Source organism: Patiria miniata, unplaced genomic scaffold (genome assembly GCF_015706575.1).
Source record: "Patiria miniata isolate m_02_andy unplaced genomic scaffold, ASM1570657v1 HiC_scaffold_1, whole genome shotgun sequence".
Classification (NCBI taxonomy): Eukaryota; Metazoa; Echinodermata; class Asteroidea; order Valvatida; family Asterinidae; genus Patiria; species Patiria miniata.
This window is the reverse complement of record NW_024037047.1, coordinates 10,063,817-10,089,092: the sequence shown is the minus strand read 5'-3', so window position 1 is coordinate 10,089,092 and position 25,276 is coordinate 10,063,817. Positions and strand designations below refer to the sequence as shown.

Sequence of the window (25,276 nt, the reverse complement as noted above, 5' to 3'; positions counted from 1 at the left end):
TAAATTTCAATGTCTATTCAAAGGTTCATGCTTACATAACAACTTCCTGACTTTTACCCAAAAAAATTGGACTTGGATTGAAAATTCTAGTTTTGGAAACATAAATGAATTGACTACCCAATCGTTATGTGAAGCATACATTGACAAGCCCTCAATGTTAACATTTCATGTGCAGGCATCCACTTTAGAAAATGTTGTTAGGACTTGAAAGCAGGCTCGAAAAGTATTGCTCCCTGGGCTGCTGTGGACATGTTGATAACTTTTCAACCCAATAATGATAACCTTTTCTCTCTCAGGATGAGGAAAGGACTGCAGTGGGCGCTGATATTAGAAGACATCATGGCCAATCCTAAGAGGATGGCAGATGCCCTAGTTTACACACCCACTTCACTGGACGCATCATGTCTGCTGGCGTTGATGGATGTTCACTTTTCCTCTGACATTCAGAGGAGGAAGAAGGAGGAAAAAGTCATGACTGTCTTGGAGATGTACCTCCATGACTTAGAAGGTAATTTTTCAGTTTGAAATTGCAGGTTTTTAGATACGTCCGACATAATATTTATGCTGAAGTCATATTTTAAGGGCCAAAGCAAGGCTCTAGGCAGTAGGTTTTTACACTGCACTGTTCTGCTCCATGGGTTTACCATCAGACGTGATTTTGCGTGCATTAAGATCGGAAACGAAGGTCCATGTCCATAGCATGTTTTTGAAGGGACAAAGCATTAATAATCAGTTTTGAATAATAAACGGCCGAAATTTTAACGAAATTAAAAGGCCAAAATTTTAACGTAATTACCGTCATGTTGATCACATGATTCTCACGGCGTCGTCATACGATACCACGATAGCAGTTCGCTGCTGCTTTCAGCCTAAACTACGCGTCAATCACGGGCCACGTTTACTTCGATTAACACTGCACACAATTGTGGACTGATGTTGGGATTAGACTTAACGCACAACATGCAAAATCATGGCCCTGTGTGCAGGTTAACTCGTCTTAAACAAACTTGTCCTGGGGACAAAGTCAGTGCAGACCTGCCAACCAGTACGGTTTTGCCGTATTTAATACGGGAATTTATTGAAAATACGGCCGTACCTTTTTTCTCCATAAAATACGGGTTTTGACCATTTTGACACGCCAAAAAAAAATCCTAGTTCGGCTGCGAGTGAAGAGTGCGCAAGAAGAAACAAACGGCTGCGAACGTAGACTACGTTGAGACACGAGGCTTGACATCGCGATCAAGTAAGCTAGGGTGTCTGTGATTGGTGCATGGGATGTAAACAAACGCATGGACCGGGCGTATTAACCAATCAGATCGTTGCATACAAAAGCGCTAGGCATATAGTGCGCATACCATGTGCAACTAGCTAGCTGAGGATAATTGAGCGTGGAATTCGAAAGCAGCACTGGCGTGAAATAAATATGGCTTCGACCTCCAAAAAAGATATTAAAAGGAAGCAACTGTACAAAAAAGAGTACACCGAGAAATGGGATTTCATCCAGCCGTCCCAGAGAGGAGAGAATTACGCACGGTGTACGTTGTGTATTTCCGATTTTAGCATCGGTCATAGTGGATCATATGATATTACCCAGCACATTGAAACGACCAAGCACCGAAATATTGCCGAGACTAAGAGTGCTAATCGCTCTATTAGACAATTTATGCCATCTAATAAAGACTATGATCTGATTAGAGCGGAAACTTTATGGACTGAGTATGTTATCGAACATAACATGCCGTTCGTCTCTTCTGATGAATTCACGGACGTGGTAAAGCAGATGTTTCCTGACAGCAAGATTGCCTCAAAATTTTCTTGTCGTCGTACGAAAACTACTGCCATTGCTCGGACTTTGGGACAACAGACAAAAGGTGAGTTAGTCATTTTCGTTTAGTAGGCCTAATATTATTATTATTAATCAGAATGGTTTTGTGAGTTTTTACTGAAGTTTACTCGCCATACAGTTTTAGGTGGATTAGGGCATTTTTAAAATAAGTTGTAACGTTAAGGGGCATATAACGTCGGGGGAAATAATTTTGAAAAATCGACGCCCCCCAAAAAGAATTCCTCAAAAAATGCCTCCCTAGTAACCACAAGCTTTTGATTCACTTTTAAACTGGAATCCTGGCGTCTAGTGGAAAAAATAGAGAAAGAAATCACCGTAGTCCGTACATTTCCACATGCCCTGATTGTTGATTGAGTACGGCCGCCCCACCACGCTGGCGCCCTTATTTATCAGGATGTAGCATGCTCGCAGCAACGTGTTTTACGTTTGTGCACTGGTTCCTGTCAGCAAATATATCTTGGGCCTAACGGGCCGGGTACCAGCTGCACCGACCATGCGACCGTATCGGAGTATGCATCGACAGCTTAATGCTCGCGTACTTTTCGATGACAGGTATTGAAGCGACGACTTTTTTTTTAAGCAAACATAGTTTGGAACAAGATAAATAATGACAGTTTGCTTAGTCTGCAGACTTTCTCCTTCATTATTTATGTACTTTTAATGTGATAAACTCGTGCAGTGAAACTGAATGACGACGTTTTGTTCGAACACGAATACTGTGTCCGAAAACTGGGCGCACTATTACGGGCGCGCTGTAAAGGGCGTTGATTTTTTTTTTTAATTTATAAATTCCCTCTCACCGCCCGACCCCGGGAACCAAATCTGTAATCCAACTAACTGAGAAAGGTCTTGAATTGAATTTGAAAATTATTTTTTTATGTTACCTAGGCTATTACCTATTACCTTATGACTTAGTTTCAGCGGGCCCTTTTTTTTAAAGTCCCTGAATACAGCAAAGCTCTGCTCAATTTTTTTAAAGTAGGTATTTCTAAAATCCTCACACCATGTGGAAAAGGAGTTACACTGGCAGTAAATCAAAGAACTACTTTACTTTTTTTTAAAAAGTGATCCCTATCGTCAAATGCCCAGCACAATTCAACCATAGTTAATGTTTTGTCCCTTCTGTTTTACTTTCTTTTCAGATGATATCACACATAGACTGAGACAAACACGTTTCTCCTTGTCTACTGAAGGCAGCTCGGATAGGGGTGCTGAAGAACAGCTGTATCCAATCGTTGTTCGGTACTTTGATGAAAACGTGAACAGAGTTGTGGGTGTGTTACTTGAGATAGCTACAACAGAAAAAAGGTCAACAGGTGCAAATATCTTTGAACTGCTTGATAATGCCTTGAAAGAAAAGAGAATCCCTTGGGAGAATTGCATCTGCTTCTCTGCAGACAACGCATCAGTCATGATGGGCATTCACGCGGGTGTAGCAACATATGTCAGGAAGCAGAATCCAGATGTTTTTGTTCTCGGGTGTCCCTGTCACCGTCTACATCTAGCAGCAGAAAAGGGAGCATCCACACTGCCATTCACTCCCGTTGATGTACTGATCGCAGTGTTCTACTACCTGGAGAAGTCATCCAAGCGCCACAAAGAATTGAAAGGAGTGCAGACCCTGTGTGGCACAGCAAATCACAAGATACTAAAACATGTATGCACACGATGGCTGTCCCTTGAAAAAGCCTTGAACCGATTGTTAGAACAGTGGCCAGCATTACTGGAATACTTCAAGCGGGAAGCTGGTCATGGGTCAGAGAAAAGAAAGAATGAAGAGAGTTCAAATCAACCAAAGAAACAGAAATCAAACCAAACCAAAGACAGTGAAAGCAGTGCAGCAGGAACATCCACTGGAAGAACAACTACTGGAGTTCACACTTCAAGTCAAACCAAAGACAGTGAAAGCAGTCCAGCAGGAACATCTACTGGAGTTCACACTTCAAGTCAAACCAAAGACAGTGAAAGCAGTCCAGCAGGAACATCTACTGGAGTTCACACTTCAAGTCGAACCAAAGACAGTGAAAGCAGTCCAGCAGGAACATCCACTGGAAGAACAACTACTGGAGTTCACACTTCAAAGAGCTGCAGTGGATTTGCTAGGGCAATAGGTGCATACACAAGAAGAAAACTACCGCAAATCTGGCTTCCAAGGGTAGTGCTGCAGCATCTGCGAAGAAAGGTTCATCATCCAAAAGCAGTGGGCCTGGTCATGTTGGTGCGATTGCTGCCAGGCAGAAAAGTAAAGTTCAAGTCCGAGGCAAGAAAGCAGTTCACCCTAAGTAGACATTAAAGCCAAGCACTACATCAACCTCAAAATCAAAACCAACCAGTAAATCGGCCTCAAAACCAAAGCCAGCCATGAAAGCAGCTGCAAAGGCTGAAGAAATTCACGCAACACTAGCAGATGACTACAACAAACTGTACTGTTTGTTTTTGAAACAGACAATACCACTATTCACCCACCTTAACTTGGAACTTCAAAAAGATGAACCGATGGTACATGTGCTACATGACAAATTAAATGGTTTTCTTAAAAACATTATGCTGAGATTTGTGAAGCCAGTCATCATCAAAACTTCCCCAGACCTGAAAGAGTGCCAGTACAAGGATCCAACTAACCAAAGGCCAGATGCAGACTTAATGTTGGGACAAGAAGTCAGAGACTTCATAAGTAGTCCTAAGTTCTCTTCAAGTCAACTGGAGGAGTTCTACATGTCTGTCAGGAAGTACTTCACTGCAGTATGTGATTACGTCATCAGTACATTCCCCTTGAGTGATGAACTGCTGGAACATGCAGGAGTGGCTAATGTAAACAAGCGACTTGAAGAGAGTTTCTCTTCTGTTTCATATTTTGTGAAGAGATTCCATTTCATGGAGGATAAATTGGATCAGTTAGAGGTGGAATTTGCAAACTACCAGGTTGATGATGAACTGGATTCATTGTTGGAGAAAAGGGCAGATGACACTTGGTTTGATATCTCTCACATGAAAGACAAAGCAAGCAGTCAACTGAAGTATCAACACCTCCCACAGCTGATGCTCATGATCCTTTCCATTTCGCATAGAAATGCAGAAGATGAAAGAATTTTTAGCATCGTCAGGAAAAATGCAACAGAGTTCCGATCAAGTTTGAGTACTTCAGTTCTCTCAGACTCTTTAACTAGCAAGATCTACTGGCAAGCAGCAGGGATTCCTTGCCATAGCCGTGTGCTGAAAAACAACCTACTCCTGAAGTGCAAGAAGGCAACTGTCATGTCTAACACGCGAAAACTTTGATGTACACCTGTAAGTATTAAAGTTGGAGCAATTGCAGCAACATTAAACCTTTGTAAGCTCGTTTGTGCATTAAAACAAAATAATACAGGTTTTTAAGGAAAAATACAGGTTTTTGAGTTTCAGAATACAGTTTTGTTATCTCACAGGTTGGCAGGTCTGTCAGTGGTCCAAATTCAGTTCGAGTTGATTTAGAACCCGGTTAGACCGAGTTGACTTGAGACCCAGTTGACATAAGCGAGACAGGGTACCGAGCTGACTCAGAACTGATTGACTAAGACCGAGTTGGTGAAGGGTCGAGTTGGCTTGAAATTAACCAGCCATGGCCAATCAAGATCATGATCCGATAAACATGTACACTTCTGGAATAAGAAAAATACGTATAGTATTTTAGATGCTTGTTGGCAGCAGACAATAATTTATCACTCCTGTCAGTAAAAACTAGTTTGGTGCCTTGAGTTTCATTTGAATAGAGGAAATGGATTCATATATTTTTCAGTTACAAATGCATGTAATCTATCTCTTTTATGTATAATTTACTGTGTCCATTAAAATTGAAAATATTGAAACCATTAACCCCCAGACAGGATGATAGTATCAGTGTTAAACATTACTTAAACCAAAATCATCATTGCATGTTTTGCTGATCAAAGTTGCTGGTACAACTATATGAAACAAAATAAATCATTAAAAAAACAAAATTTGCACAATTGCAGGGTTTTGTAAATGCACAGTTTCGATGTTGGTATGGTGATGGTGGTGGTGTGGGGAGGGGTAAGCAAATGTCATATTTTGTGTGCAGTTAAATCCCAACATCGGTCCCCAGTTGTGTGCAGTTCTAAATCGAAGAAAATGTGGCCCGCAATTGACGTGTAGTTCAGGCTGAAAGCAGCGGCGAACAGCTACCACCGTGCATGGCCCACATGGCACGCTGACCGTGTCGTACCGCAAGATGACACGGTGTGATAAATGTGATGGTAATTACGTTATATTTTTGGTCATTTATTATTCAAAACTGATTAAAAATATGCTTTGGACAGGGTCCTCGTTTCCGGTCTTGACCACACAGTCCTTTTGACGCACGCAAAACCCGTCACGTCTGATGGTAAACTCATGTAGCAGAATGGTGATGTGTAAATTAAAGCCTTCCGCCAAGAACCTCACTTTGGCCCTTAAAATATGGGGTCAGCATAAATATTAAGAAGGGCGTATTGGGGACTATTAAAACTCTCAAATGAACAATAGTGATGTAATTGCAAGGGCCATTGGAGTATTGCAGGTTATCTTTACGTGATAAGGGATTGACGGGAAAGGGCCACTTTTATGTAATGACCTAATGCTGATGTCATTGCTTCTCGTGTTATAATTACACTTTGATATTTCAAATGTTAGAAAAACATAAGTTCCTCAAGTTTGAGTGAATCTTAATGTCACAATTGATAAAAAAAATTGTGACCCTTAATTGGCGTTGAACCAAAAGTACTGTACCTTCAAATCTGTAGGTGGTGATATGCATGTAAATGAGTAAAAATGTCACCAACATCACATTTTGAGTAAACTCCATTGGCAGAGAGAAATAATTATGTGACCAATAACTTTTAAATTGATGGGTATGTTGAGGTTGGCTATATAATCAATTTAAAAATCATTTAACATTGACAATACATACAGGCATGTGTGTGGGGCTTCTAATTAATAAAACGGAAGGCAGTATGTAACTCAATACTGTCTCGATTCGAAATGTATACCAAGTAGCAGATACGTGAACTTATCCAAAAATTGAACTTGCTTGTAAATATTAGGAAAGCAATTGATGAATGCATGTATACATTTCATTAGGGCAATTAGCATTTTTGTGCAGTAACATTAGTTTTTAATGTTATGTAATACATTCCTCTGATCTTCCAGAAATCGGACAGCTAGGACAGTTTCTTCAATTTTTGACGGGGAAAAAGACTCTTCCCCCACTTGGATTTAAGGCGCCACCCTCTATCAAGTTCAGGCATCCTGAAGATGTACCCAATGGAGATCACACTAGGGACTTCCCAAAGGTGTGCGCCTGCTTTCACGTTTTGACGTTGCCTACGGGACACAGGACAACACTGGAGTTGCTGAAAGTGCTGACCAATACAGTCAGCATTTGTAGCGACCTGTTCACAGATGCATAAAGCAACATTTTTGCAATTGCTCTCAGTAAGTTGCTATCAGTAAGTTGGTCAAGGAAACAGTTAACGGTCACAATTTATAGGATGTGATATTATACAAATAGAACGTGGTTTGTCGGGAAATAGTGAAAACTAATGACCCGGGGTGTTGGATGATTAGGACTATCTCCCTCGGCTTAATCCAACACCGAGTTCATAGTATACACATATGGACTGGCTATGAGGTCACTATATAGTGCACATCTATGCCCCCGAGGGACTGTGAGTGACCAGATGAGGGTCCTTTTCCCCCCTAGGCTGAAGGCTGATGGATATAGGACCCTCTTCTGGTCACTCACAGGTCGGAGGGGGCATGCACTAGTGGCCAAATTTAGCCAGTCCATCATCACAACTCAAACTTGAGAACCACTCAAAATTGAAAACCATCCCTGTTAGCTTCCTCAAATGCTTCACGAGTTTATTATGAACAGTCTTGATTTTGACGTACATGTATTGAACTTGCATTCAGTCATTAACTCAAAAGCAATTCTACATTAAAAAACCCTTTTGGTTTTCCATGATCCTTATGCAGGTTTTTAGGAACACATACTGTGAGGGCGCTGCAACCAGTCAAAATTTTTAAGACTAGTACACGACCGGGCACAAGTCTCTGGAATTTACGTGCGCGTGATGCCTTGGCTCATGTCCAATTCCCGCTGACTCAGTTTCATGTACTAGCCTATATTAGGTGAACCACACGTGAGAGCTAGTATATCTCAGCCAACCAGAATAAAAAACCAGGAGAGATGTATTATAATTTTCACTATTTCCATGCAAAACCATGTTCTATTTGTTTTACTATACCTCATAAATATTTTAGGGTCTTTTTGATTTCCACCAGTTCTTCCTCGGTCAAAACAACAAACACCGTTGGACAGCATGTATGTACACGTTTGCCGCACGGAAGCGCGTGCGTTGACCAAGGGGTGTAGATAATACCTCCCTGATTTTTGCGCATCATGCGGGCATACGAAAACGCGGGGAAAGAGTAAAACTGTCACACGGTTCAGTTGCTGGAATGGACCAATGGAATGCCGCGGCTACATGATGAATATTTATGAGGTATAGTAATATTGTTTATTTCACCTACTGCATAATGTGAATGCCAGCATGCACTTGTAACTAGTCCTTGCAAAAATAAGCTTCCTGAAAAACAAAATCCTATTCCACTCTTGGTAGCAGACCATTATGGAAAAAGAAATGAAGAAATGGACTTCTGTCTGTCTGCAACAGATTTGTTTTTTTTTGCATCCTTCTGCAATATTTGCTAGCTTTACTAATTTCAAATAACGTACCTACAATTTTATGATTATCAAACGATACTTTTGTTTAATAACATTTGAGATAGTAACATGTCACACTTCCTTCAAAAGTTAACCCTAGCTCCAAAGGGTGTGTGAAAAATTGTGTGAAAATTGGAGGACACAGGACTGTTAGGGTTAATGCATACACATAATGCATAAGAAAGGCTACGTCCAAAATAATATAAATAGCATAATTATTCTTCTGGTGAGGATTGGCAGACCCCTCAAAATATAAACAAAAATCACTTATTTGGTATAAGATCACTTACATGTAATGACACGATTATGATGTTATCTCAGGTTTCACATATCAGATATAAGGGCTTAAAGTACAAATCTTATAATGACATCACATACCCCTTTATTACATCATCGTAAGCATAATTCGTGTTGCAGATTCTTCACTAGGGCTCCTAGACTGTAGCAAGTTTGAAGCCTATTGAGAGAATATTTGGATGGATTGATTTTTGTTAAAGGATATTCAGCAATAATTATCTTGTTTTATATATTCATGCATCCTGTTACGTGTAACCACAGTTACATAAAATTTGCTGAAATTTGTTTAAGAAAATGTTTTTGTACAAAACTATTTCCACAAGAGTACTGCATTTTTCAGGCTTACGTAGTACATAATTGTGAAAGTAATTCAGTTGTTCTAGACAATTTTTATTCAAAACAAGCCTTCCATCAGCTTGTTAATGTCAGACGTTCAGTAGGTCCCGTTTCTATGAGACCTTATTAGTTGGTGTACTAATGTTACGTGTCCATAGGTAATTGGAGACTGTTTTATATGCATTTCAAGTCATATGATCGTTTCATGATCAGATGAAATGCTTCACCTAGGATACAGAAATTTAAATATTGTGTGTTGGGTTAGTTTACTGGACTCTTTCTCCTTGCAATACCCCCATGCATACAAAAGGGGTTGGTATGAAATTTCAGCTTTTTAACAAATTAAAACGTGTGTTAGACTTCAGCTTGTATCCTCAATTTCTATGTACAAAGCCAAGTGATTTGCAGAGTTCAGTGTTTTTAAGGATTTCAAACTGGTTTCAGCTGTTTATCATGAGTCACTCACATGGGAAGATCAAGCCTTTTCCTTAATACTTGTATTCATATTTAAAATTTCACAAAAGAACTCCTCAATATTGAGGTGCACTTGGTGGTTGTTGGAGGATCTATTGAGGACTGAGGGAAGTGTCCTTGTCCCGACTTCCATTTGGAAGCTTTTTTTTTTTTTAGAGATTCCTCTTAACTTGATGAAAGGCTCAAATTTTTAAAATTTGATTGCTTGTAACAGTATTATAAATCAGTTAAGAGATAAAAGTCTTGGTTGGTTTTAAACAAAGTTTCCAGCGGCACATGTAATTTTGAATTCCTGGAATTCCCTTTCCAGCGCAAGCACATTTTCATTGTTTAATGCGCAAAGTCGTCACATAAGCATGCACAATACTATACTATGCGAGGCAGTACTTCCTTGTCCTCAATTCCCATCACACTGGTACACCTGCCTGTCGCATGACGCCGCGCCACATGTGTTGCGAAGGGGTCCATTGTGTTATGCACACCGGAGAGGGCAATTCGCCTCGGGTGCCATATTTCCCCAAGAGTGTTCAAAACACACGGGCCCCAATCACGACAAGCAACAATTTTTTTTTATACCACGGCAATAGATTCCAATCATCTGAAATTGAGGGTTTCCTTCAATTTCTCGCAGAAGTATTCAATAAGGAGGACAACTTCTGCACCGTGAAAAATCGCACAGAAGTTTTTGAAATTTATTTCAGAATAGACTAGTCCATTCAGCCCTAACCACCAATTACAGCTGATCAAAGCGTATACGCCCGCATTTAGTACAAGCGTGCTCTATACGCGAGTACAGCCAGGTGACATTACTGATGTACATGTACTAGGTGCGCTGGTGAACATGAATTTTTGTGGCCCGCTACATGATTGGTTCTCGACCAATAAAAACACAGGATCCATTACCGTGGTACAATAGGAGTTGTTTATCAGCTATAGGCCCTTTTGTTGAAGGAACACATTACACAAACACGTTTTGATTTTCTACTTTTAAAGGTATTTATGAATGGGAATTAAGGTGTACTTGGTAGATAAAAACAGTGTTTAAAACAGCTGAAGTCTGGCCTCTGGCTTGGGTAGTTATCTGGCTTGGGTAGTTATCAGCATCAAGACTTAAACATGTTCATGTATTAAACAGACAATTTAGAAACCTTCAAAACACACATTTATTCCTTTAATAAAAAAGAGACTTGTGGAAATGAGAGATGACTGTATCACATATGTACCAACAACTTGAAACGTTGCACATAATTTATTTCATATACCCGTGAAAGATTAATCCTTATTAATTTTATGTTGTCTTTCAAGTTGCAAATAAAAGTGCCGTCCATGAAGTGAAATTCCGAATAAATATTATTGTTAGTCCTCATAATTCAGATTTTGTTTCAGTGTTATCATTCAAATTCAATACTGATCCAGGTCAGCAATTTAAGTGCATACAATAACTGTTGAAAATGCAAGCATTATGAGTATAATATTGATAAATATCGACGAAACATAAACTAACCCATTTTAAATGCTGTTATCTGATGAAGCGAGTCATAGTTTAAATTAACATAAATTAAACAATAACAACCAAAAAGGCGAAATATGATTTAGCCATCAAATTGTAAGTTTACAGAGTCCGTCCAAGTAAAATGTAGTGTCCAACAGGGTTTTATTCTTCAAAACATTCACTTCCTTATTACAAGCGACTGTGATATGTGTCAAACAGCATCTGACCGTCCCACAGGAATCAAAGGGGTCTTGTTCTCCACCAGGAATTAATTGTCTTTGTTGATGATCTTGTTTTCTATTTGTTCTCGAAGCGTACCCTAATCCAGGAAACAGATTCAGTGTGTTTACAATAGCGTAATACAAATGTCAGGTGCATTAATACACCACCAACACTTCCAACTGGCCTATTGCCGTTTGCTAGTTAGCCACACCCCTTATACAACCCTATGGAATTTTTGTACACTTAATGTTGTTAGTCTCGGATTTTGTACTTTCTGCATCTGTTATTGGACAATATTTTAAAAGCCACGTAAATTTATTTTAAGGAGATTCTACCATGACAGGTCAAGTAAAAACCATCAATAGTGAGGCACTGGATGTGTTGATGACTTCACTTTCATGCCTTGGTCAGGCGCGGTTCTACGGGGGGGGGGGGGGGGGGGGGGGGGGGGGGGGCTGTAGCCCCCCAAAATAAATTCCGTAAAAAAAAAAATTGCATTAGCCAAAAGAAGGATTGTGATGTACATGTGAACGGTCTCCCCCTAAAGAAGAAATAGCCGTGACAAGGGTGCATTAGTTAATATAGTGTGAATGATTTTAGGATTTTATTGAAAATATGGCATGAGCCCCCCCCCCCCCCCCCCCCCCCCCCCATTGATTTTCGGAGGCTTTAGTGTCTGGAAAAAATAACCGGTCAACATTTCAGCACGCCTCCCTGAAAAAATTCTGGATCCACCGTGCTAGCCCCCCAAAAATATTGGTTCTAGAACCGCGCCTGGCCTTGGTACCTTCATTAACAGTGAATAATGGTAATGCTCAGAAAGGAATCAAGGCAAGCCTAAATAATGCAAGATGTGCAGTCAGCAGACTTTGCCCCATCTGACAGTTCACGCCGAAGAGTCTCATGACCAGGCGCTTTTACAATAATGTAAACTCAGTGCTTTGTGGTGCTCATAGTGTTCAGAAGTACATGTAGTAAAAATTGAAGTCTGTAAAAGTTGCCTACATAAGATCTGCCCCAAGATAAGCAATGAGAGCCTGTACAGAATGGAACGCTGCACCAGCATCTCCCTTGTCATTAGGACTGGTGACAGCCTCCTGTTGCAGTATCTGTTCTAGCTCCATCGGTTGCATCTCTTTGGCTTTCTGCTAGAGTCTTGCCTGCTGAGGATGAGAACCAGTCTTTCAAAGCCAAAAATCACAAGAAGATAGCTAACCCCTGGGAGTAGGCATCAGGTTTAGCTGCAGTCATTAATCCTCATCAGAATGCAGTTGCAGGCTGCGGTATTCTACAGTGTTAACCGAGAAATTTCATTATTCCGCTGGGGAATTTTTGGTAACAGTTCACGCAGAGATTTTGTGTTAAGCCTTAAACAGACTAAAAAACCTGGTGCAAGCTAGGAAGCAAACAGTTGTTATAAACATTTGAAATACTTCTATTGTAAGGCAGCTTTACTTAGCCAATTTTTTTTCCTGTTACATGTATAAGGGCTAAACTAGGTTTAGAGGGTTGACAGCGAAACCAAAAACTGTGATTAAGAACAAGCAAGAACAAAAACAAGAATAGTTTCAAATGTCAATGATGTTGATTTTTAAAATGAAAAACAATTTCAAATTCACGAAGCTTTAAGTTGTATAAACAGCTCACTGTACATGTAGTTTGCAAACTGATGAACAGGTGGTAATAGTGGGGAATGTCATGCAGACAATCTAAACAGAAACTACCAAGGTTTCAATTTTGATTTAGGGTTCTTTCAACAGGTAGCCTTACCCAGGTATCCATACACTTTTCAATAGGGCATCAAGTTTTTAAATTGAAAACCTTAACCCTTATTTATTATTCACATCTGGATACAAGAAGCATATTGGATATGTCCAATGGGATCGGTCTCAATCAAATGGTATTGTATAATTTTTGCTTATTTATTTCGACCTGAAATTAATTCTTTTAGAAAAAAATGGGGTATACTCATCCCTCTTGGAAACCAATACCTGCTAATCCTCCATCCTATGTCTGGTTATGAGTCCTGATTTCTCCATGGATTCTCTTAACCTTTTTGAGCAGCCTCATTCATGTCGGTTGATGTATCCAAAATGACATGCTTAACACCTGCAAGAGTAACCATGGGATACAAAACCACCACACAATATCTACATGTAATATGTTCATAATGAATGGGCGATTAGGTGATGAAGTGAGAAGAGAGGAGGGGAAGTGACTAAGCTGTAGCAGTAAAAACTTAACTTCTTACACTTGAGGCCCGAAGCAACTCAAAAAAAAATCAGAGTATTGAATACAAAAACTGTGGAAGTATTTTTTCCAGTTAAACTGATTAATGAATGGAGGGGCAGCCGTTTACCTGACTCAGATCAACAAACCACTGACTTGCTCAACCGAATATTCCATCCAAATATGATTGTATCTCATTACCACACTTCTGGATCCTTCTGTACAAGTCTACCATATTAAGCAGCTCATAAGAAAATTAGTTGAGTACTAACAGAATTTGTTCAAATAGAGAACTTTACTGCCATTCACTGACACACTGCACAATTTAAAACCTGGCAGTAAGCAAGACACAGACGTGACATTTATTAGATAAAATATTTCATCGTCAAAGCTAACTGCATTGAAATTTTAGCAATGCCTTCACTGAAGTACAAGCATACATAAATTGTATCTTTGTTATTGAGTTGTATTAAATCTACCAGGAAAGTAAGAGAATTCTGCACAAAACAAAATTTATCAGTTGCATCTTAGTTTTTAGCCAATTGGTATGTAATTAATTAAAGTTAACTGAATTAAAGGGGCAATACTCACATTACGCATTTAACCTGACATACATAGAAGTGTGATGGGATGTCAATAATTGTAGCAGGAGACAAGGGGCAATCAATGACCTCTTCCCGATAATGATAGTTTTGTTTTGCAAAACAGCTTGTGCGAATGACCTTGTTGCATCTGTTTGAGTAGTAGTGGTTGGTTGCCATCTTGGTATCCAGTAACTGAAATGACAAGAATGAAAACAGTTTCAATAAGAAAATGTAGTAGAGATGCCTTTGTACCAGCAGGTAGCAAAGGGAGGTGGATGAAGGGGGAGAATGGTAGAGAGAGAGGGGGTGTAGGTGGGTGGGAGGAGCTGGGGTGGCAAGGTGTGGGTGGGTGAAAAAGGTGGGAGGTACGTGGATTTGCAGGGGGTGGAGTGCAGATACAGGTGGGTGTTGGGGGGGGGGGGGGGAGGTTGTCAACAGGAACCACTCCTTCCCATACACCCCCCCCCAAAAAAAAAAAAAATTAAACCAAAACAATCATCAGCCCCAAGTCTTTCCCTTACTGGGAACTTTGCGTGGATATTTTATGGACTGCTTTGATACTAAAAAAAAACATTTTAACCTTAAAAATTGTGCAAACATCAGAAAAACAAGCCATCCAAAGTTGTTGCCTCGACGTGCCCTGTCTTGCTGCATCAACCCCACGCCTCATAAATAGACTGGTGAAAAAAATCCTGTCTATCATTTAGCACATCTCCTGCATAATCTCAAAAAAAGTTACCAGACATAACATCTAGGCTCCAATCCCTTTACCCTATGATAAAACTGCTGGCTACATCGCCACCTCGTACCATCACTTCACAAGGGCAATGACAAAAGAATTTTGTATCACAGCCCTTTTCCACCAACATCACAATTACAGACAATAAAATGTAACCAGAATTAAATGTCAAAACACGCACCTTAGCATATTCGTGGAAGCATGTCTATATATCTGTTTCTCCCATACCCTTCCCTCATATGTTAAGCATCCTTGCATCTAACAGGGTCTGTACAACTTTCTCCGACAGACAACCTGTAAACATAACAATAAGCACGATGTTCATTTTAGAGGATCATTCACTGGTACTATACAACCAACCATGCACTCTTGTGGATAAAACAAATTACACACTCTCTTTGCGACATTCGTGTATAGAAAGCATATTCAAGGTTCAAGATTCATTATGGCATATTTATTATGGAAAAAAATGTAAATTTTCTTTGTAAGAAATTGTCTCTGTACATGCTTCATAATGACTTTGTGTAAAACCATCTGATTTTCAACTGCCAGTTAGTCATTAGTTTGCGGCACATGATGTACTGCTTCAGTAGAACATTGCTCAACTAGGAATGAGGTATAGTAGCATGATGCAATTTCCTGGAGGTTCAAGGGTCGATTTTCTGTGAGGCAGTATGATTCCTGCCTCCATTTTTTTTCAGTTCAAAGCTTTACCTTTGTCATTTTCATCACAATACCTGCTATGATACGAATTATATACCGGTAGTGAATATTGAAATCAAGACACTTAGATACAAAGGACTTAATGTTATTTTTTTCAGTGACTAGTTTAAATATGCCGAGGGAGGCTTTCTTGGTACCAGTAAATAATTTCAAGCAAATTTTATGTAAAAAACAAATGTCGCATATTTGTCTCAATCCAATCCATGCAACTCTCTATATCAAATGGTTGTCGAGATGCACTTCGACTGTCTGTTGTTTACAGACATGGATCAGCTTCACTAACTAAACAATTCTTTGATGAATTTTATAGCCTTCTTGAACTAACAGCGCTTGCCTCGGACAACTTGCTAATAACCGGTGGCTTTAATATCCACATGGGCAACCCTCATTGCAAGGGGGCCAAAACAATGATTGATCTTTTGTTTTCGGCCGGTCTGAAACAACACGTTCATGACTCGACTCACAGAGCTGGACATGTATTAGATCTGTATATCACCTGTGATTCCCTTGATACTGTATCAAATGTTCATGTCGTGCATGACCTTCCGCCAGATCACTCTGCTGTACCGGGTGATGTCTTCATCTCTCGCCCCCTCATGCTGTAAATGAGATGGCTGAGTCTTTCAACAGTACCCTCTGTCATCTTTTGGACAAATACACCCCCCTCAAGACCCGTGACATCTCATAACGTCCGAAAGCCCCGTGGTATACGGCCTCTGTTTATGCATCAAAAAGGGAAAAGAGGAGGCTTATGGAGGCGGCTTAAGTATCATTGCGCAATCTGGACAAAGCAAAGACGGAATACCACTGTGTACAGATCTCTGCTTGTGATTCATGCCAGGTTTTTAAACTTGTTAATCAGCTGTCTATGTTTAAAGCCTTTGAGAGCTTTGCCTAATCACAATTCCAAAACAGCATAAGCCACTCGTGTCAGCGAGTTTTCAGCCAATACTTACCTGAAGTGCTACCGTCAATCACGTCAGTTGTTAATAGGTCACTGCAATCTGGTGAGTTCCCAGCTAAGTTGAAAGAAGCACTTGTCTCACCTCTGCTGAAAAGAAAAATCTGGATGTTGAGGAGTTGAACAACTTTCGACCTGTGTCAATTTCATCTCCCATTTGTCAGAAAAAATTTGTACAAACCCTATGAGATTGGACAGAAAAATTCTAAGTGTTTTTTAAGAAAATGCTTGTATTTTCTCACTGCTCAAATTGACTTTGATGACATGAAATTGCTATCTGGGGGCTTATTAGTCAATACAGAGGAAAATTAGTGAACTTCATATATGGAAATCTTTCCAAAATTGCTGACTTGATCTGTACTTCTCTTAAGTACTTAACTTGAAGATCTTGCAGAGAATCAATTTTACTTACAAAGCCGCCGTAAATTGAGACTATCGGCAGCGACTGTTTTTTTTTGCCGACCGCGGTTCACAACAGCAGCACGTACGCGTTCGTCTGCGCGATGTTGCAATTGTTCTTGTTTAAACGATCACTGAAGTTATTTCTTTCCATGTTTTTTCAAACCAACGTGCGCATGCACTGCTGACAGTATTTATTGATTAGCCTTGGACTGTTTCTGACTTGTGTCTGATTGCAGAACTGGACAATCAACTGTTGTAGCGGCCGGCCACGATCTTTACAACTGCTTCATAAGTCAATAGGGGGATGAGCTATCTTGTGCGAGAGTAGACTTGGGTACGAGTTAACTGGGGTACGAGTTAACTTTGGTACGAGTTAACTTAGGTGCCACTTTACCGGGGTACGAGTTAACAACTTGGGCATGTTGGGGTACTAGACCCGTGAACGTGGCTTGTAAACTACGCCACGCTCTTGTACATGTTCGAACCAAGCAAAATCGTCCTTTTGTGACAAAGACTGAACATTGCCTTACCGTGTGATAAGTATTCACATATCAAGCTTTCTTGAACATGTTGAAATCTGCTTTTACGCCAAATCTGGCATTTAAACGAAATTCGAGGAAAAATCTGGCAAGATCTTGACGTCCTGCAACCTCCTCCTGATGCATGTGATTTACCACGTGATAAATGCTGCGGATAATGTGGTATCGCACTGATGCTCCGGGCACTCCTGATGTCCGGATCATAAGTGCGATTCCAAATTATTAGCTGCGTTTATCACATGGTCTCATTATTGGCCAATCAGACGCCGCCTATCATATGCGCCATATGAAGCAGACGGGTAGCTCGGAGGGCTCCGATATTTTTGAACGCAAATGACCCTGGGTACTCATCCAGGGTCATTTGTCAGGGTCACTTGTCAGCTTAAAATCTAATTTCTACATGTTCGTATGGGTCGTCATTGATGGCAAATTTTGTCGAAATGACACATCCTGAACATGCAGCCAGTCAAATTTAGATTTCTAAGTGAGTACTCAACATCCATACGAAATTATGTATGGCGGATCGATTTTCCCTGGGTTCGAAAATACAAAACAGCGTGGCGTTGTATACAACGCCATGTTCATGGGTCTAGTTGGGTACGAGTTTACCTGGGTACGAGATGACCCAAATTCAAGTGGAAATGGGGCGAAGTACCGACCCCGTTCCCCGTTATAGCCTATGCCACTTCCAAATTAAAAAATAACAGCGTTGCTGTTGAAACCCCTCAGCCAGAGTCAAGTTATCATCCGGAAACCATTAACCTTTAACTCACGTGGTGACCTTGACCTTTGGCCTTTGACCCCAGAACCAGTCCCAACATGCCTGTACCAATGGGAAACCCCCTACCGAAGTTAGACACCAACATTTCATTTCTAACTCAAGTTATCATTCGGAACCATTTACATTGAACTCACCACGGTGACCTTGACCTTTGACCTTTTGACCCCAAAACCAATCCCAACTTGCCTGTACCCAAGGGCAAACCCCTACCTCAGTCAGACACCAAAATCTCATTTCTAACTCAAGTTATCATCCGGAAACCATTTACCTTTAACTCACCATGCTGACCTTGACCTTTGACCTTTTGACCCCCAAACCAATCCCAACTTGCCTTCTCCCAAGGGGAACCCTCTTCCAAAGTTAGACACCAAAATTGCATTTCTAACTCAAGTTATCATCCGGAAACCATTTACCTTTAACTCACAATGGTGACCTTGACCTTTGACCTTTTGACCCAAAAACCAATCCCAACTTGCCTACTCCCAAGGGCAACCCTCTACCAAAGTTAGACACCAAAATCTCATTTCTAACTCAAGTTATCATCCGGAAACCATTTACATTTAACTCACCACGGTGACCTTGACCTTTGACCTTTTGACCCCAAACCCAATCCCAACTTGCCTACTCCCAAGGGCAACCCCCTACCAAAGTTAGACACCAAAATCTCACTTCTAACTCAAGTTATCATCCGGAAACCATTTACATTTAACTCACCACGGTGACCTTGACCTTTGACCTTTTGACCTCAAAACCAATCCCAACTTGCCTACTCCCAAGGGCAACCCCCTACCAAAGTTAGACACCAAAATCTCATTTCTAACTCAAGTTATCATCCGGAAACCATTTACATTTAACTCACCACGGTGACCTTGACCTTTGACCTTTTGACCTCAAAACCAATCCCAACTTGCCTACTCCCAAGGGCAACCCCCTACCAAAGTTAGACACCAAAATCTCATTTCTAACTCAAGTTATCATCCGGAAACCATTTACATTTAACTCACCACGGTGACCTTGACCTTTGACTTTTTGACCCCAAAACCAATCCCAACTTGCCTACTCCCAAGGGCAACCCCCTACCAAAGTTAGACACCAAAATCTCATTTCTAACTCAAGTTATCATCCGGAAACCATTTACATTTAACTCACCACGGTGACCTTGACCTTTGACCTTTTGACCCCAAAACCAATCCCAACTTGCCTACTCCCAAGGGCAACCCCCTACCAAAGTTAGACACCAAAATCTCATTTCTAACTCAAGTTATCATCCGGAAACCATTTACATTTAACTCACCACGGTGACCTTGACCTTTGACCTTTTGACCTCAAAACCAATCCCAACTTGCCTACTCCCAAGGGCAACCCCCTACCGAAGTTACAACCCCAAACAACATTTCTAACTCAAGTTATCATCCGGAAACTAAGCTGCCCGGACGGACGGACGGACGGACGGACGGACGGACGGACAGACATACATACATCCGGACGGACGGACGCCCTAGGCGATGACAATACCCCTCGAGCCTCTCGGCTGAGGGGTAAAAATCAACACAAAAAAATCAACTCAGGCCTACTGATTTCTTTAAAATTTGATTAGGCTATAGGCCTAGGCCAGCCCTACTTCTGGCTGGCATGTGAATTGTGATTGTGACTGTGAGTTCTGATGAATAAAGACTGATCCAGATAGGCCTAACACTGTAACAGGTTAAGTTTGAGTCACTCGCATTCGCAAACAAAATGCAGCAGTTCTAGTTCGACTTACTTTCTTCCTCCACACACAACGCTAGGACAAAGATCTCTCACCAAACATGGGGTAAAAAACAATTTTTCTACTCCATGTCCATACTCTCACTCAGTCACGAACAAAGGCATAGCGCCGGTCATTATTATTGCCGGTACCTTTCATGCCTTTTGTATGTTTTTCATCGCATCACTTGCACAGGTACAAAGGTCACAGCTAAGCATTATTGGCCCCCATGATGCATCTGTTTGACTTACGCGCAACTGCTATTCTTGAATCATGATTGGTTGTTGGGTTGAGCGCAACCACTTTTATTGACGAATAAGGAGGGCGCTTCAATGACATGAATAGCGCTTCATACCTGGTTCACTCAGCCCTCGCTGTCGCCGCAAGTTACAAAGCGGCCCAAGAAATGTGGAAGTTCCACCCTGTCCACTGCTCCAGTTGGTCCTGCTACTAGTGGACGTTCCACCCTGTCTACTGCTCCAGTTGGTCCTGCTACTAGTGGACGTTCCACCCTGTCCACTGCTCCAGATGGCGCTGCTACTAGTGGACATTCCACCCTGTCTACTGCTCCAGTTAGTTGTGCTACTAGTGGACATTCCACCCTGTCTACTGCTCCAGTTAGTTGTGCTACTAGTGGACGTTCCACCCTGTCCACTGCTCCAGATGGCGCTGCTACTAGTGGACGTTCCACCCTGTCTACTGCTCCAGTTAGTTGTGCTACTAGTGGACGTTCCACTCTGTCTACTGCTCCAGTTAGTTGTCCAGTTAGTTGTGCTACTAGTGGACGTTCCACCCTGTCTACTGCTCCAGTTAGTTGTGCTACTAGTGGACGTTCCACCCTGTCCACTGCTCCAGATGGCGCTGCTACTAGTGGACATTCCACCCTGTCTACTGCTCCAGTTAGTTGTGCTACTAGTGGACATTCCACCCTGTCTACTGCTCCAGTTAGTTGTGCTACTAGTGGACGTTCCACCCTGTCCACTGCTCCAGATGGCGCTGCTACTAGTGGACATGCCACCCTGTCTACTGCTCCAGTTAGTTGTGCTACTAGTGGACGTTCCACCCTGTCCACTGCTCCAGATGGCGCTGCTACTAGTGGACGTTCCACCCTGTCTACTGCTCCAGTTAGTTGTGCTACTAGTGGACGTTCCACCCTGTCTACTGCTCCAGTTAGTTGTGCTACTAGTGGACGTTCCACCCTGTCCACTGCTCCAGATGGCGCTGCTACTAGTGCTCACGGACCCAGTCATGCCAGTAGGGTATTCCGTTAAGTCGAGCCTAGCCCCACTAGTGTGGCCGTGGTATGCTGCGCTGAACCCCCGCGGCCACACTAGTGGGGCTAGCCCCATAAATGTGGCCTATTTACTGGACTGCCTCCGTAAACATAGGCCACACATCCACATGTACAAAAACATGTCGCACTTTGCCAAATTTTGATTTTTACATTTAGGCTTAGTTTGTAAGTTTCTTTACTTTAGAAGCATACTCACCCTCTTTATACTATTATAGGCTAATCAGAAAGTGCTGCCTTTTTCAGATGGCTAATCTTTGTGAAATTTCATGTTGAAATTTTGATACGCAAACGTAAGACCCGTGAACGTGGCTATATACATAGCCACGCTTCAGTCTATAGTAAAAACACTCTATTGTTATCTGTGGTTACTAAAATGGAGTGACCATTTTAGCCGAATTTCGGCTACATTTGACAGAATATTTTCATACAACGCCACGTTCACGCGTGTCTACGCAAACGTGTGAAAATGAATCTGGAAATTTCAAGAAAAATAGCATTTGAAAAAGGCAGCACTTTCTGATTAGCCTATAAAGAGGTAGACCCGTGAACGTGGTTTGTAAACTACGCCACGCTGTTGTGTATTTCAGAACCTGGCGAAATTGTCCCTCTGACTCCCTCCATTACACACACTGGACGTTATTTTGCAAATGTAATAAGTACTCACATATGAAGCTGTCTTGAAATCTGTTTGTACATCAAAACTTGCATTTGACGAAATTCGAGGAAAATTCTGGCCCCGGTTTATGAAGTCCTGCTAGCTGCCATTTTCTCCCAAGTGACGCATGCGCATTGCGTTTTATTGTACCGTCCTTCGTATAATTCGACGGCTGTTTACTGTCGCAGCTAAAAGAGACATCGTTTTAGACAAGTTTCAAGTCCTTTCCTCTCTCACCGCACGCGGGTGCACATGCGCCCACGTGCGTGTGCGCGCGCACACGTACACGAGATGAGCCAAGCAGCCAATCGGGTGCGGGTTTTTTTTTCGGGGTTGCGACATGAAACAGCCGTCAATCTGTCCAAGCGACTCGTCCGATCCGGGGTCATTTGTCAGGGTCACTTGTCGGGTTAAAATGAAATTTCTACACATTCGTATGGGTCTTTACTGATGGGCGAAATTTCGTCGAAATTACACAGCCTAAACAATCGGACGGGCAAATTTAGATTTCTAGGTGAGTACTCAACACCCATACGGAATTATGTATGTCGGATCGATTTCGCTAGGTTTTAAAATACACAACAACGTGGCGTTGTATACAACGCCACGTTCACAGGTCTAATAAAGAGGGTGAGTATGCTTCTAAAGCAAAAAAAACTTACAAACTAAGCCTAAATGTAAAAATCAAAATTTGGCAAAGTGCAATACGTTTTTGTACCATGTATGTGGATGTGTGGCCTATATTTCGGAGGCAGTCAATAGGCCACATTTATGGGGCTATAGTGGGGCTAAGTCGAGCCTAGCCCACAATGAAAATTAAACATGTGTGCTGCAAAAATGGATCCTCTTCTTTGCCAACCTTTGTACTGCTTGAGCCACCCGTGTCTGACTAACGTCTCCTGTTGTTACGATCCGACAGATATTTCGAAATCTTGTCTTTGAATGATCGAGAAAATGAGAATGATCATGTTGTATCCCGCGAACAGTGGCCATTTTTTCCCGGGTAGCGCTAACACACATGACACAGCGCGCCCTCAATAGGTACTCCAGTTTAACTTACACTGCTATTCTTGAATCATGATTGGTTGTTTGGTTGCGCGCAACCACTTTTATTGACGAATAAAGAGGGTGCTTCAAAGACATGGATGGCCCCTCATACAAACGATGTCACCGTGCACGGACAACCGGCCATATCCCTCCGATCTTCCGTTCGTTTCACTGATTTTCTTTTCGAAAATAGGCAACTATTTTGAGCTGCGGGTACGAGTTGACTCGGGTACAAGTCAACTCGGGTACGACTTGACTCGGGTACGACTTGACTCGGGTACGACCTAACTCGGGTACGACTTGACTTGGGTGTCAATTTTGGGGTACGAGTTGACTTGGGTACGAGTTAACTCGGGTACGAGTTGACCCATTTCCGTCATTTTTACCTCGTCTGTGTGGCCAGTGCGTACGGCCCTATAAATGTTTTACTGTTTTTACGCATCAAACATTGTGTTGTGGGCCATTTGCGCAGCATTTGCATGTAGTTGAGTGGTCGGGCACAACCCGATCACTCTCTCTCTGGAATTGTTCTCATAAATCTTCTTTGTTTGGGTCTTTTTTTCTTCTTTTTTTTTTCCGGACAATAATTCTCCGCGGATTTTCTCCTAAACGGTATATGATATGAACTTGTAACTTTCAATATATATCGACCCTCATCCCAAGTGGTGCATATTACTCTGACATCACGATGACGTAATCGGGTGTCAAATTATAAGCGATCTTTGGTCAAAATATGACAATTTTCCGTCAATTATAACTCATGAACAAAATGACCGATCACGTTCATATTTTGTGATCTGATGGACAATACCTTGATAAACATTTTTGATTTAAAGTCAAAGTCGCTTGACCTTTCCTTCCGGGGCTACCGGAAGGTCAAAGTTAGGTGAATTCAAAATGAAGAAGTTAGCTTGAAATCAAAACAAGGCAAAATTTCTTCCGAATGGTTTATGGTATGATCATAAGACATAGTGTGAACTTGTACCATGGTACGAAAATGTTATAAATTTTGTTACGTTATCATGACGTCATCAAGTATCAAATTACAAGCGAATTAAGGGCAAATTTTGACAAAATAGTTTGCGCTATATCTTTTGAACCAAATAGAGTATCGTGTTCATTTTTCAAGATGTTGTAGACTATGCCGTGAGAAACATTTCGTGTACCCACACATAAAACCGCTTGACCTTCACTTCCGGTGTTACCGGAAGTGCAATAAAAATGTCATATAACTCAAAAGTGGGAGCTTTTTACTACACACATAGTATATAAATTATGAAAGTGTTCAGTGAGGAATGTTAGACGCAAAAAAAACAGTGTGATGACGTCATCATTCGAAAGGGCGCCACCTAGCGGCACATAAAATAGTGTTTGCTTTTTTTAATTTGAAAATGATAGGCTCAAATTTTACCAAATCGCCCGTTGATATTCTTTGATTAAACACAGATACTTTGGCAAGGCTCCAAATTCATGACGTCATCGGAACAGAAGTTACTTCTATGAGAATTTGAAAACGATAATATTTTAAATTTAATTCTATCATTTGATTCATATTATATATCTTCGTAGCCCAAATAACGATACCCCTTACAATGTTCACGTTTTGCTTCCAAATACTGTGACGTCATCAAACCGGACGTCAGGTGTTACGAATACATACAATTATATTTTCCATAATTCCTTACGATATTTAGCTTCACAATGAACATTTATCCACTGCGAACTAAATCGGTATCCACTTCCCCGCGTTTTTGAATAATGACATCATCAAGCCAGAAATAACTTGTATGAGTACAGAGAATGTTTACTAAAATTAATCACACCGTTAAAGATGCATTTTTTGAAACAACATAATTGATTGAACTGGAAAGGATTTACTTCTTGATTCTTTGTTCTTACATAAACATATTCATAACTCAACTCGGCAGTGTTTAATGAACAGATTGCCTGCCCAACCACTCTGCGTTTGTAACAACAAACGCGAACCTCTAGTTTACTGATTGTTTTAATCAACTGAACTGCAAGATTATTCAAGCACTTATTTCATGTATTTGTTTAGGCCCTAATTGTAATTGCTGTGTGATTGGATTGTTTCCTTAGACAGCTAGCTCAGAGACATTCCTCCATGATCACATAGTACAGCCA

At 41.2% G+C, this 25,276-nt stretch overlaps 2 protein-coding genes across 3 annotated transcripts; one reads left to right on the top strand and one right to left on the bottom strand.

Moving 5' to 3' along the window:
* Nucleotides 1-924: 924 nt before the first annotated feature.
* LOC119730226 lies at nt 925-6,059 on the top strand. The gene is made up of 3 exons (XM_038203026.1): nt 925-1,871; nt 2,989-4,001; nt 4,133-6,059. The coding sequence occupies exons 1-3, from the start codon at nt 1,424-1,426 to the stop codon at nt 5,123-5,125; spliced, it is 2,454 nt and encodes an 817-aa protein (XP_038058954.1). The 5' UTR covers nt 925-1,423; the 3' UTR covers nt 5,126-6,059.
* A 6,995-nt stretch (nt 6,060-13,054) lies between these two features.
* LOC119722859 (uncharacterized protein DDB_G0271670-like) lies at nt 13,055-21,455 on the bottom strand. Of its 2 annotated transcripts, none has more exons than XM_038193247.1 (6): nt 20,491-21,455; nt 16,662-16,756; nt 16,202-16,421; nt 15,164-15,276; nt 14,251-14,435; nt 13,055-13,539 (listed from the first exon to the last, which is right to left on the bottom strand). In XM_038193247.1, the coding sequence occupies exons 1-2, from the start codon at nt 21,383-21,385 to the stop codon at nt 16,725-16,727; spliced, it is 927 nt and encodes a 308-aa protein (XP_038049175.1). In that variant the 5' UTR covers nt 21,386-21,455; the 3' UTR covers nt 13,055-13,539; nt 14,251-14,435; nt 15,164-15,276; nt 16,202-16,421; nt 16,662-16,724. The 2 variants fall into 2 exon arrangements, with proteins under 2 accessions (XP_038049175.1, XP_038049183.1); XM_038193255.1 differs by having other exon boundaries at nt 16,662-16,753.
* Nucleotides 21,456-25,276: the final 3,821 nt, after the last annotated feature.

Excerpts from the sequence above, each read along its gene's own strand:
- LOC119730226 (XM_038203026.1), top strand. The coding sequence starts at position 1,424 with ATGGCTTCGACCTCCAAAAAAGATATTAAAAGGAAGCAACTGTACAAA. Across the intron at positions 1,872-2,988 it reads TTTGGGACAACAGACAAAAG|ATGATATCACACATAGACTG; the intron begins GTGAGTTAGTCA and ends CTTTCTTTTCAG. Across the intron at positions 4,002-4,132 it reads CGCAAATCTGGCTTCCAAGG|ACATTAAAGCCAAGCACTAC; the intron begins GTAGTGCTGCAG and ends CACCCTAAGTAG.
- LOC119722859 (XM_038193247.1), bottom strand. The coding sequence starts at position 21,385 with ATGACTGGGTCCGTGAGCACTAGTAGCAGCGCCATCTGGAGCAGTGGA. Across the intron at positions 16,757-20,490 it reads GCGAGGGCTGAGTGAACCAG|CAGAGGTGAGACAAGTGCTT; the intron begins GTATGAAGCGCT and ends TTTTCTTTTCAG.